The sequence below is a fragment of the Callospermophilus lateralis genome, chromosome 1, assembly GCF_048772815.1.
Source record: "Callospermophilus lateralis isolate mCalLat2 chromosome 1, mCalLat2.hap1, whole genome shotgun sequence".
Classification (NCBI taxonomy): domain Eukaryota; kingdom Metazoa; phylum Chordata; class Mammalia; order Rodentia; family Sciuridae; genus Callospermophilus; species Callospermophilus lateralis.
In genome coordinates this window covers 52,097,923-52,110,561 of record NC_135305.1, presented here as the reverse complement: position 1 = coordinate 52,110,561, position 12,639 = coordinate 52,097,923, and the positions used below count along the sequence as shown (strand labels likewise).

General features: G+C 44.3%; 1 protein-coding gene across 3 annotated transcripts; it reads left to right on the top strand.

The window, feature by feature from the left end:
• Nucleotides 1-1,774: 1,774 nt before the first annotated feature.
• Pax4 (paired box 4) lies at nucleotides 1,775-6,770 on the top strand. 3 transcript variants are annotated; one of them, XM_076862152.2, is made up of 10 exons: nucleotides 1,775-1,806; nucleotides 2,345-2,475; nucleotides 2,775-2,990; nucleotides 3,281-3,356; nucleotides 4,380-4,505; nucleotides 4,712-4,794; nucleotides 5,180-5,249; nucleotides 5,653-5,669; nucleotides 5,943-6,084; nucleotides 6,631-6,770. In XM_076862152.2, exons 1-10 carry the CDS (start codon nucleotides 1,794-1,796, stop codon nucleotides 6,768-6,770), a joined length of 1,014 nt encoding a protein of 337 aa, XP_076718267.2. In that variant the 5' UTR covers nucleotides 1,775-1,793. The 3 variants fall into 3 exon arrangements, with proteins under 3 accessions (XP_076718267.2, XP_076718252.2, XP_076718262.2); XM_076862137.2 differs by having other exon boundaries at nucleotides 5,614-5,669; XM_076862147.2 differs by lacking the exon at nucleotides 5,653-5,669 and having other exon boundaries at nucleotides 5,180-5,284.
• Nucleotides 6,771-12,639: the final 5,869 nt, after the last annotated feature.

The window sequence follows — 12,639 nt, the reverse complement described above, 5'->3', positions numbered from 1 at the left end:
ACTTGTGGAAACCCCAATTTGTGCCTCTGTTTTCTTTGGAAAAACCTCTGCCTGCCTTCCCAACCCTGTGGGAAGATGAGAACTGGAGGGGGAGTGTATCTCTACCTACTTAGAAAAGTAAGTTAATTTAGCTACTGAACTTAAAACAGTAGGGGCTGAATTCCATACTTTTTATAATTTGTTCTTTGACCTTGCTAGTCTCCTTTCTCTGCTGCATGGTAATCTCTTGGGGAGCATAAATCTTGCCCCTTTTCTTTTTACTGCCTTCCTACTGAACGACCAACAATGTGCTCATGCTTATGACTTTATTCAGTAAATAGTTGCAGATGAGTTAACTGGGCTTAGATGGCATGCTTATTACAGGAAAGTTTCATGTGTAAACTGTTTCCAAGCATCACCTCCATCCCAGCCATGATTCAAGGCATGAAAAGAAGCAGTTTCAGCTGAGTATAATGCCTGTAGTCCCTGAGCCCTGGGGGGGCTGAGGCAGGAGGATTTGAAAGTTCAAGGGCAGTCTAAGCAACTTAGTGAGACCCTGTCTCAAGAAAAAAGAAGAGGAGGAGGAGGAGAAAATAGCTTTGACTCGCATTAATTATTAACGGATGATGAAAGCAAAAAGACATGGTGGCATATGGCTTATGTCCCTTGCCCAGAGACTCTCTTGTGCTCAAGATGGTTGTCAGCAGACAGCTCTCTCCCTCCCTTCTCTATGTTCAAGACGTATTAGTTTAATGAATGAATGTCTGATCCCAGAAAAGTCATCTCTGAAGGTGAAGTTCTACTGTGAGATCTAGACTCTTCAGGGTTAACAGGAACCAACAACTTCAACAGATTAGAATCTGCTAAGAGTGCATTTTCTATGAGAAGTTTTAACCAGTATTGTTCATCATGACTTCCAATGCGTGGGACCAGAGCTCACTGCCTGGTGAGAGCTAAGCCTGACATTTCCCCAGAGCTTCTTAGAAGATATGAAAAAACAGGAGCAAGCCTTTCCCCCAAAGTGCTATGAAGGAAACATTTGCCTGGTGGTTTAAAGAATTAATCCAGGACTACCTGGTAGTGAAAGTGAAGCCCTGAACTTGGGGACTCAGGGGTCTATGGCTCAAGTGTTTTTGCCAGGGGCTGGGAAGACTAATGAGTACCCAGAGACTAGAGTTGCCTGTTTTGAAAAGAGAAAGCTGGAGTATTGGGAAGTATCATCCCTTTCTACCTCCCCAAATTTCTGTAATGGATATTCAGGAAATGAGATTTTTTTCATTCTTTCTTATCCAAAAAGACCCAGTCCTCAGCCAATCCTATGATTTTCATTGCATAAGAGTTTAAGTAAAGAAAAAAAAATTTTTTTTTGAGTGGGAGTACTGGGGATTGAACTCAGGGGCATTCAACCACTGAGTCACATCCCCTGCCCTATTTTGTATTTTATTTAGAGACAGGGTCTCATGGAGTTGCTTAGTGCCTTGCTGTTGCTGAGGCTAGCTTTGATCTGGTATTCCTCCTGTCTCAGCCTCCCAAACTGCTGAGATTACAGGTGTGTGCCACCATGCCTGGCTAAGTAAAGAGAATTCTAATGCTATGATTTGAGTCAACCTACAGGCAAATTTTTGAAACTCGACCTTCTATCACAAAACATTACATCCCAAGCCATTTCAAGCAAAATTTCAAAAAGACCTTATCCAGATAACTCCCCTATTATTGCAGACCCAGCCTCAAAATAGGAATAGAAGCTCCCAGGAGGACTCCCCAATCTTCCAAGTTGGCTTCCTGTCCTCCTGCAGGGAGGGTCAGCCTGGAGCATGCAGCAGGATGGTAAGAAGCCTGAGAAAAATTGGAAGAATGGGGCTGGGGTTGTAGCTCAGTGACAGAACGCTCATCACATGTGTAAGGCACTGGATTTGATCCTCAGCACCACATAAAAATAAATAAATAAAATAAATGTATTGTGTCCATCTACAACTTAAAAAAATGGGAAGAATGGGGAGGAGGAAGTTCAGAGACAGAGGAGTAGTTCAGGACTTTGCTTTCATCAAGATGATTTCATCTGCCCTTGGCCAATGTTCTGGAAGAAGTTTTTCCAGTCATTCTCTCTCTGTTCCACCCTGCTTTGCTTAGCTCAGGAGAGTCAATACAAGATTCTCTTGAGTTAAGATTTGGTCAAAGAGCAAAGATTCACCCATGAGCCAGCTCCTAAGAAGAGTGGCATGTTTTGAGGTCCCTGGGATTAGGAGAGGAGAAGTCTCTTGGGACCAGACTTACTCTATGGTGGCAAGACAGGCAGGAGGGATCTGAGAGACTCTCTGCCAAGGTGGGAAGAGGAAATGTATGGGTGCTTCCTTCTCATGCCCAGGGATCAGCAGCATGAATCAGCTGGGGGGACTTTTTGTGAATGGTCGGCCCCTGCCTCTGGACACCCGGCAGCAGATCGTGCAGCTAGCAGTCAGCGGTATGCGACCCTGCGATATCTCACGGAGCCTTAAGGTAATGCCAGAACCTTCATCCAATGGTGAGGCATGAATTAGTGAGAGAAAGCACCTCTGAAGAATAGAGCCTGAAGTTGTTACAGACTCTGAAGGTCTTTGGGCTTGGGCTACCTCCTATAAGACCCTTTTGATTGGTAAGGGGAGCTTTAGGAACATAAGTGTGTTCCTAAAAAATGCAGGACTCTCAAATCTGGTCCAGTAAATCTTGCTTTGCCTTTAGCCTCCTTCCATCCCAGGGTCACTCACCCTCCTTCTGCCCATCATGTCTCAGTTATCCTTGCTTTTCACCTGATTCAGGTATCAAATGGCTGTGTGAGCAAGATTCTAGGACGTTACTACCGCACAGGTATCTTGGAGCCCAAGGGTATTGGGGGAAGCAAGCCACGTCTGGCCACACCCCCTGTGGTGGCTCGAATTGCCCAACTTAAAGACCAGTATCCGGCTCTCTTTGCTTGGGAGATCCAACGTCAGCTTTGTGCTGAAGGGCTTTGCACGCAGGACAAGACTCCCAGTGTAAGTGACCCCTATCCCTGCATTGGGGCTGGCAAATAGGCTCAAGATCCCTTTTTATTGGCAACCCAATCCCAAGCTGGGGGTGGGGTACTTGCATATTCTGACCCATAACTTTCTCTTTTGAAAAGTGATGGTTTTCGAGAGAGATGAGACAAAAGCATGGGGAGAGAGAGGAAGCTGCCCTTGGAAATGAGGTGTGGGTGGAGAGAGGAGGCATACTAGGGGGCTATCCTCAGATGCAGTCCTGGGCCTGTACATTATCTCCTCACTCAACACCCCAACACTTCCAGGTCTCCTCCATCAATCGAGTCCTGAGGGTGCTACAGGAAAACCAAAGACTGCACTGGCCACAGCTCAGGTCATCAGGTAGGTTTGGAGTTGCCCCTCAGGGATAATCAGAACCAAAACCTCAGTATTTTATGGCTCTTAAAACAGTGTGTGTGTGTGTGTGTATGTGTTTGAGTGTGTGTGTGTGTGTGTTTTATACTGGGGATTGAACTCAGGGGCACTCAACTACTGAGCCACATCCCCAGCCTTATTTTGAATTTTATTTAGAAACAGGGTCTCATTGAGTTGTTTAGCACCTCACTTTTGCTGAGACTGGCTTTGAACCTATGATCCTCCTGCCTCAGCTCCCGCTCTGTGCCCCAACCATTCTTATTCTCAACCTTTTTTTTTTTTTTTGGTATTAGGGATTGAACCTAGGGGCACTTAACCACTGAGCCACATCCCCAGCCCTTTTTGTGTTTTATTTTGAGACAGGGTCTTGCTAAGTTGCTTAGGGCCTTGCTAAGTTGCTGAGGTTGATTTGAACTTGCAATCCTCCTGCCTCAGCCTCTCAAGCTGCTGGAATTAGAGGCATGTGCCACCACACCCAGCTCTCATTCTTTTATGGATCACCCTCCCAACAACCCAATAAGGAGGGCCTGGTAAAGAGCTTTATTCTCTCTTGACAGAAAAAAAAAATTGAAGTTCAGAGAAGTGGGGTGACATACCAGAGGTCATCAGTCTGTTGCTGGCAGGTCATGGAATGAAATCTAGGTCCCCAGGCTTGTAGATTCATAGGATCTGCTGAGGAAGAAGCAGGACTGGGTCTTCTACACCCTCCTTCTGCCTTATACGTAGCTTCTCAGGGTATCCTCATGTTCTATGTGATTGTGCAAATGGGGACCATATCTTCTGCTATTTTCCCCAAACACAACAATATACTGAGTACACTTCCCATCAAGGGCCCCTGAAATAATCCCCAAGTAATTGAATGCTTTACCAGCTTGGCTCTCCTCTTGTACCCATGCTGTCACCTAGCTGTAATGCCAGGGACTCAGGAACCCCATATGATCAGAGAAATCACCAACACAGACCATCTCGAAACATTGTCCTCCTTTGCAGCTGTCTTGGCTCCAGCTCTTTCCATTCCACATCATGGCTCTGAGCATCCCCAAGGTCCCACCTCAGGGACCACCCACCGGAATCGGACTATCTTCTCCCCAGGCCAAGCAGAGGCATTGGAGAAAGGTATTGGGCTAGAGTGGATGGTGGGGCAGAGGGTCCTAGGTGTGACAAGGGGGCAGCAGCCTTGAAACCTGTGGCCAAAGGCTAAGAAGTTCAGGCTGCAGGTGGCTCCTGCTTGGGAAGGTAGTTTAGGTTTATATCAGGTGGGGAGTGAGGCCATGTCTTGCTCCCTCCCTGTGCCCTTGCGGTGTGAGCCTCCATCTCTGCAGAGTTCCAGCGTGGGCAGTATCCTGATTCAGTGGCCCGTGGAAAACTGGCTGCTGCCACCTCTCTGCCTGCGGACACAGTGAGGGTGAGTTATGTCATATTGAGTGAACCAACCACAGGGGAGAAGTGTCTGTACTGGCCAGAGTACAGTACAGACTCCAGTACTGGCCAGAGCTATGGATTCTGGTGAGGTAGAGAAGTGGGCAAGAAGGTGGGAATAAGCTTGTTTGGAGCAAAAATCAGAGATGAAGCCCTCCTTGTTCTCTGATTGTTCTCTCTTTCCTGGCCAAGCCTTTGAGTTGAAGAAGGGGACAGATAGCAAAGGTCAGAATAGGGAGGAAGGACACACCAGGATAGAAGAAAGTTCTGCATTCTTAGTCCAGGCCAGGTGCCAGGTGCCTCAGGTGACAGCAGCAGGTGCCAGGTGGCAGAGAGAACAGCCAGTAACATGGTCTCCATTTTCCCCTCAGGTCTGGTTTTCTAACAGAAGAGCCAAATGGCGCCGGCAAGAGAAGCTGAAGTGGGAAATGCAACTGCCAGGTGATTTCTGTGCATATCCATCTATACATCCATCAGTCCCTCCCATCCATCCATCCATCCATCCAGCCAGCCAGCCAGCCAGCCAGCATTTATACAGTACCTCCCATATACCAGGCTCTTTGCTGGCTGCTGGGCACACATAGTCCCTACTTTTAAGGGCTGCACTGTTCCCAGAACCATCCCTGGGATTTAGTCTATCTTTCTAAAGAAAGGCAGTTCACTGTTGTGACATCCATCTCTTCCCATCCCTGCAAGAAGTTGCTGCCTTTCCTGGAACCCCCTGCACTGAATCCCCATCTTTCACCATACTCCCTCTGCTCCCAACCAATCCCTTCCTCTGAGTGGATCCACCCCGACCTTGTAGGTGCTTCTCAGGATCTGACTGTACCAAGGGTGTCCCCATGGATCATCTCTGCACAGGTACTCGGGAAGAGAGGGGAGTTTGTCAACTGGAAAGACTGAAGGGCTCACTGCCTCTCCCAGATCTGGTGAAGGCCTGAACTGGGACCTACAGCTCCCCACAGCCCTCACTGTGCACACTTACAGCTAGTGCTGTTCCCTAGTCTACTATGTGAATGGCACCCTCTGGAGTTGTTCAGGACACAGCCTGTGGGAAAGGGGGTCCTAGGATCCCAGGCCTTTGAAACATTAAGCCTCATTGGCAGCTGAGGGTCACCTTTGGTTTTTTTCTAGCAGTCCCCTGGCAGTATGCCCACAGCAGCTCTGCCAGCCCTGAAACCACCGGATCCCTCCTGGTCTCAGCTGAGTTTGCAGGCAGCACCAGACAGATGTCTGAGTGACACTCCTCTCCAAGCCTGTCTCCAGCCCTGCTGGGGTAAGAATTGAAGCCAGACCTCAATCCTACAAGGTATGGGAGGGCTGATTGACTTCTAGACCTACAGAAGGCATGGATCTCCAGTTAGGGGCATTGAAGGATGTCCAGTTAGGGACACTATATAGCTTTCCTTGCATGATTCACAAAGTTGGGGACACTAGTACCCCTGAATCTATAGTAGCACTGAGAGCCACAGTGGGTGAAGGGAAGTGGGATTGGGATTTGAGTGTATATATTCGGGGTAGGGAATGGATGTGTCAGCCCTTCCCACTCAGTGATTTTGAGGAAAGGATGGCAAGCAGTTAACTCAAGCCCCCTTTCTTTGTCCTGCAGGCTACTTGCCCCCTCAGCTATATTCCCTGTTTCCCTACTTCCTTGTCCATCCTTCTGCTGTCCCCATCACCAGTCTTGGTGGCCTTAAGGCTCTGGTCGGGCCTGGCCCTCTGCTACAATAAAACTTGAAATTAGGCAAGAGACCCAGAATGTGAAGATGGGGCAGGATCTAATGCCATCTTGCCCATTGTCCTTACCATCTTGCCTACACAGATTGCTGTGCCTTCCTCCTTCCTGTGGCTCCCCCTTCCTGTGTGGACCTTGCCTGGCCCTGCCTCACTGCCCCTCCTGCGCATCGTGTGATTGGAGGAGCTGGAGAGGCAGCACCCACCCACTACTCACACTGGCCTTAAGAGGCCTCCACTTGGCAGTAATAAAAACACATTTTAAATTAGCAGTATTTCTTGTTGCATTGTTTTCCTTGTGAGCACCAATATGCCCACCCCTATATTTAATAATAATGCCTACCTATCCACCTACCTATTCAGTGTTTATAAGTATGTATACAATCAATGTATTTGTCTACATATCTATATATCTTATCTACTCCATGGATGTTTCCACATGAATATAGTATGTATGTATGTATGTATCTACTTATCTATTTATCTATCTATGTGTTTGGCTAATCAAAGGTCTACATATAAACTGGGCATGGTGGCGCACTTCTGTAATCCCAACAGCTCAGGAGGGTGATACAGGAGCATTGCAAGTTCAAAGCCAGCCTTAGCAACTTAGCAAAGCCCTAAGCAACTTAGCAAGACCCTGTCTCAAAATAAAATATAGGGCTGGGGATATAGCTCAGTTGGTAGAGTGCTTGCCTCGCATGCACAAGGCCCTCAGTTCAATCCCCAGCACCAAACACAAAAAATAATAATACATTAATTAATTAAATATAAAAAAGGGCTGGGGATGTGGCTCACTGGTTAAGCACACCTGGGTTCAATTCCCAGTACCCTCCCCCAAACAAAAGTCTACATATATATGTGTACATATTCACACATTGATATTATATCCTGGCATTTTATTCCTAAGTCTTCCAGCAAGCATCTCAAAAAAATAAGGAACTTTTCTTAATAACCACAATACCATATCCTCACCTAAGAAAATTTATTATAATTCCTTAGTTTGAAAAATAGACATTGAGGGGGCTGGGGTTGTGGCTCAGTAGTAGAGTGCTCACCTAGCACTTGCAAGGCCCTGGATTTGATCCTCAGTACCATATAATAAAAAATAAATAAAATAAAAGTATTGTGTCCAACTACAAATAAAAAATATTTTTTTAAAAATAGACATTGATTCCCTAATGCATATGTATTTTTGTCATCATGGCAAATAGAGAAGAAATGGCATTTTTCATATCCTGCTTTTCCATTTATACATGCTCAAGGGCATGTTTGATTGGTTCTTCTTGGCAGTAAGTTCTGAATTTTCTCAAGTCTGTCCCCCTGCAGAGAAAGCTCTAGGTCCTTCCTGTGGAATCTTGGGATGTGGGGAAAGGGAGGAAAACAGAGAAAAGAGGGTGAAGAAGGGTATATTCAGAAAAATGAAATGAGCTCATATCTCCAAATTCTTTCCCTTTTGAAGGTCAGAAGATAAATAGTAATAGTGCCAAGAGGGTTGGGAATGTGGGAGTGGAGTCATATTTGTTTACTCCCACCTTGGACAAGTACTGATCCAGAAGTTGTCACTCAAGAGATCTTTTTATTAACAAATAACCCAAAGCTATGCTTTTCAGTAATTAGTGACCAGCAACATGTAGCCAGTTAAATGTCATTCACATCAAATAAAATGAACAATTCAGCTTCTTACTCTCACTACCCACATTTCAATTGCCACATGTGGCTCATGGTTATAATACTGGACAGAAAAGATTATAAAGCATTTCCAGCAGTATAGAAGGTTCTATGGGATAACAGTTCAAGAATGCACTTTTCAGCATAATAGAGCACACCTTGTCACTGCCTGCCTTCTCTATTTTCAAGTGGGTGGTCCTGCTGGACAGAACTGCCCAGGGAAATAGGCAAGATTTTATGGGGTGACAATCTGCACAGCACAGGATGGACATCTGCAATGAAGAAGTTGCCTCAGCTGAGTCCCTATGACTCCTTTAGGCAAAAGACCAATCACCACTTATGAGAAACTGGGTATAAGATTGTGTGTGTGTGTGTGTGTGTGTGTGTGTGCGCGCGCGCGTGCGCTTGCATACATGTATATCCCTGTGCACACACGCCTGTGCATCTGAGCATATGTATGTATTTATGGAATGCTGAGGAAGAGATTCTGCATTAGATGATTTCTGAGGTTCTATCTCTTTATTAGGACTTTTTTTTTTTTTTTTTTTTTTTTTTGGTACTGGGGACTGAACCCAGGGGCTTAATCACTGAGCCACATCCCTAGCCCGTTTTATGTTTTATTTAGAGACAGAGTCTTACTGAACTGCTTAGAATCTCACTAAGTTGCCAAGGCTGGCTTTGAACTTGTGATCCTCCTACCTCAGCTTCCCAAGCAACTGGGATTACACAGTTGGTCACTATGCCCAGCTAGATAGGACATTTTTTTTAGGCAGGGTCTCACTGGGTTGCCTAGGCTGATCTCAAACTCCTGGGCTCAAGTGAACCTCCTGACTCAAGCCTCCCAAGTGCTCTAACTACAGGCATGTTCCTTATGCACCACAGGGTCCTGTGCTTAGTGTTCTCTAGGAAAGTAGATGCTTTAGTTTGGCATTTTCAACCTTCACTTATTAAGTTTAAAAAAATCTTTTTTTTTTCACTTTTGTGGAACTAGGGATTGAACCCATGGGCACTCTACCAGTAGCTGTACCCCCAGCCCTTTCATTTTTCATTTTGAGACAAGGTTTCCTAAGTTGCCCTGGCCAGTCCTGAACTTGCTATCCTGCTGCCTCGGCCTTCCACATAGCTGGGATTACAGGAGTGTGCCACTGTACCTCGCAAATTCTCTTGAAGTTTCTTGAGGAGAAATATACTTAAAGAGTTAGGTAATTTTCTTCTATCCAAACTCAATCTCTCTCATATTCTGGTTTTAGCCTTCTCAAGAGACTTAAAAATCAGACATGTATTATGTTATGGGGCAATTTTCCCAAAGTGGAAGACAGGCATCACTGCTGATGTGTAGAAATATTTTAGGAGTTGTATGGCCACTGCTTTAAATAACAGCGAGTTAGAAGTTGAGAAAACGTTCCCTTTTCAACTTCTTTTCAAGTCTAATTGCATCAAAAATTCCATTTTGATTCATTTAGCACCTCTTTAACAGTTGTTAAATTCCCTTTTAAGGAGAAAAGGGAGTCTTGGGTGGGGAGGGGGAATCTAACTGGGATTTGATAATAACATTTTGTTTTCATTGTATTTTATTTTTATAGTCAACTTTCTACTTATGGCAAGCCATTTGGATTTCTTGCTTTATGATAGTGATAAACACATTGCTTTCTAAATAAATGTATTTGAGTCTGTGTCAATAGAAAAAACATTAATAGGGTAATTATTAGGTAGATAAAGGCCCAAACTATAAAGACAGAGCAGGAATGAAGGATATTTTTAGAAATCCTGCTTTGCTGGAAAGAATAGCAAACATCAGGGTCAGAAAATTTGAGTTAGAGATGAAGCTCTTTTGTCATTAGGCATGGGACCTTGGTCAAAGAACTTCAGCTCCCTATAAAGGGTGAGAAATGGTAGAGGAAGTACGGTGGGGTCCACTTCACTGGATCAAAGACCGTGATAGGGCAGGGAAATCTGTTGAACTGCAGAAGAGGGAGGCCAGAGGGTGGGCCATACAGGTGTAAAGTGTTATTACCATTACCCTATGCCCATAGGATTAACAATTCTTCATTTGTTCTGAACAAAAAGCACATTTAAAGTCATATCTTATTTCTGAATCCTTCAGGGCAAGATTGGATCTTCGTGGGACCACTCGGAAAAGATTAGTGGTTCTAGGTAGTGATAAAGAGGATGAGTGGAAGAACTTTACCATTTGGTCTCCTTTTCTCCTTAATGGAACTTACAGCAGCCTGGAGACTCAGTCTCTACCCTCAGCCCTACCCCTACTCTCCTCAGAGTCAGATGCACACAAGGATTTTTTTCGGTGGCCTGTTGTGATGTATTGTTGCTCAAAACAGGTGTTTTGCTAAACTGGGTAGGAAAAGTTGTGTAACAGATATTCTTCTCTCGGATCTTGACTCTGGGGTTCCTGTTCTGTTTAGTGCGGTAGTATTTTTCTGGAGGATTTGGAGTTTGGCAGGTGGCATCCTGTTGGCCTGGGAGGGAACAAGAAACAAACATTTTTAGTTATCTGTCATTTGCAGTCATTTCTAGCTTTTAGGAGACTATTGGGTAAGATCCTGGCGGGGGGGAGAGGAAATAAAATGATTTGCCCCATCCTTCAAGAGAGATAAACACCAGACACATGTGAAGTTCACTTACAGGAAAAGGCAGAATTTTTTTTTCTTTTTTTTTTTTTTTTTTTTAGTGGTAGGGGAAAACAAAACAAAACAAAACACCTCCCATAGAAGTTCAGAGGAATACCAAAGTCAACAAGAAAAATAATTTACTAAGAATTTGTCTTTTGTTGATTTTGTTTTGTTTTCTTTTGTTGCTGGGTTAGATATCAAGGCCTCAAGAATGTTATATGTGTGCTTTACCATTGAGCTACACCCCTGGCCCTAGTTTATTAAGAATTTGAACTGGATCAGAGACTTTGATAGAATGAGGGTGTACTAGATGCCAACTTTCACCAAGCATTTTGCATTCATTCTCTCGTGCAATCTTCATAACTATCCTACCAAGTCGATATTAGGTTCCTATTTCACCCACAAGAAACAGGCTTTGAGAAGTTCATTTGCCTAAAGTCAAGCAACAAAGTTTAATTGATAAAAAACCTAATTACAGTCCAGGTCTGAAACTAGAAATGACCACTACAGTACACTGTCTATTAGAATGTCAGGCTTGGAAGGATCCTGAAATTTTTAAGTTCAATAAACTCTTCATGAAATAGTTAAGAAAGCTGAAGCCAGATGGAATTTCATTTTATTTTTCTCATTTTGGCCATAGTAAAGAGTTTGTGTAGAAAACTGGCAGAAAATGGGAAAATTGAATACATACTCAGGGTCCATATTTAGATGCGGACTGATATTTAACCTTCCTAATACTTCTGGTGTAGTAGTTCCCATTTTATAGGGAACATGGGAGAACTAAAAATGTGAAAGTAATTTCCCTAAAGTCACAGAGCTAGCTTACAAGCTCATTAGCTCTTGATTCAAGGTCTGTCTGATGGCAAAACCAAAGTGCTTTCTACAATATCCTGTGACTTTCCAAGCCAGGAAAGTGAGACTGATTGTGAAGGTTCAGGACAAAGAACAACAAGGTGCCCTGGATTGTTTTAAAGGAAGAACAGTAAAAGGGAAGCTGCACTTTAAGAAAGTAAACTCACTCTGAGTGTAGAGATTGGGTGGGGATGGATCTGGGAGCAGGGAGTGCTGCTGAGGAGCTATGGGAACAGGGCAGGCTTTTGATGAAAAACCTGGGACTGCCAGGGTCATTCTGAAGCAGCAAGCACTCAAGAGGCATTGCTAAGAAAGTTCTCAAGAATTGTCAGAGTTTGATGAAGGGGCCAAAGGAGCAAGGCAGAGAGAGTCATGAGCCTGAGCATCTGGGGTTTTGGCCGTGCCTGAGATGACTGGAAAGAAAACAAGATGGTAGAAGAGAATCATTTTAGGAAAGGAGGCTGGGGAACTGATTTCAGCTATGCTGAATTTGAGGGACTGGCAGGGTGAAGTGGATTTAACTTTGGATACTTCAGGAGAAAGATGAAATTTTAGTTGCCAAGGAGTATCAGGGCTAGAGATAAATATTGGAGAGCCAGGGATCCATGGGATAGGGATAAAAAGTGCATAGAATAAAAAGCATATCTTTTTTTTTCCACCTTCACACATCCTTAAAAGTCATTCATTTATCTCCCAAATAAGGCAAATTCTGCATCTTATATAGGAGAAGTAGGCAAGCACATCTCACTCTGTTCCCTCCAGTTTTGCTTGGAAGCACACTTCAGTATGGCATAATTGAGATATGATTTCTTCTCTCCTCTCTAGATAATCCAAGTCTAGAAGTCCATAAGGAATGGCATGGATTTGGAATATGTCTGAAGTTAATCAAATCTTGGACAGAAGTCAGCCCAGTAGTGCATTTTGGTGTTTCCATTACACATGTCCCC

Excerpts from the sequence above, each read along its gene's own strand:
- Pax4 (XM_076862137.2), top strand. Across the intron at positions 2,476-2,774 it reads ATATCTCACGGAGCCTTAAG|GTATCAAATGGCTGTGTGAG; the intron begins GTAATGCCAGAA and ends CACCTGATTCAG. Across the intron at positions 5,670-5,942 it reads CATGGATCATCTCTGCACAG|CAGTCCCCTGGCAGTATGCC; the intron begins GTACTCGGGAAG and ends GTTTTTTTCTAG.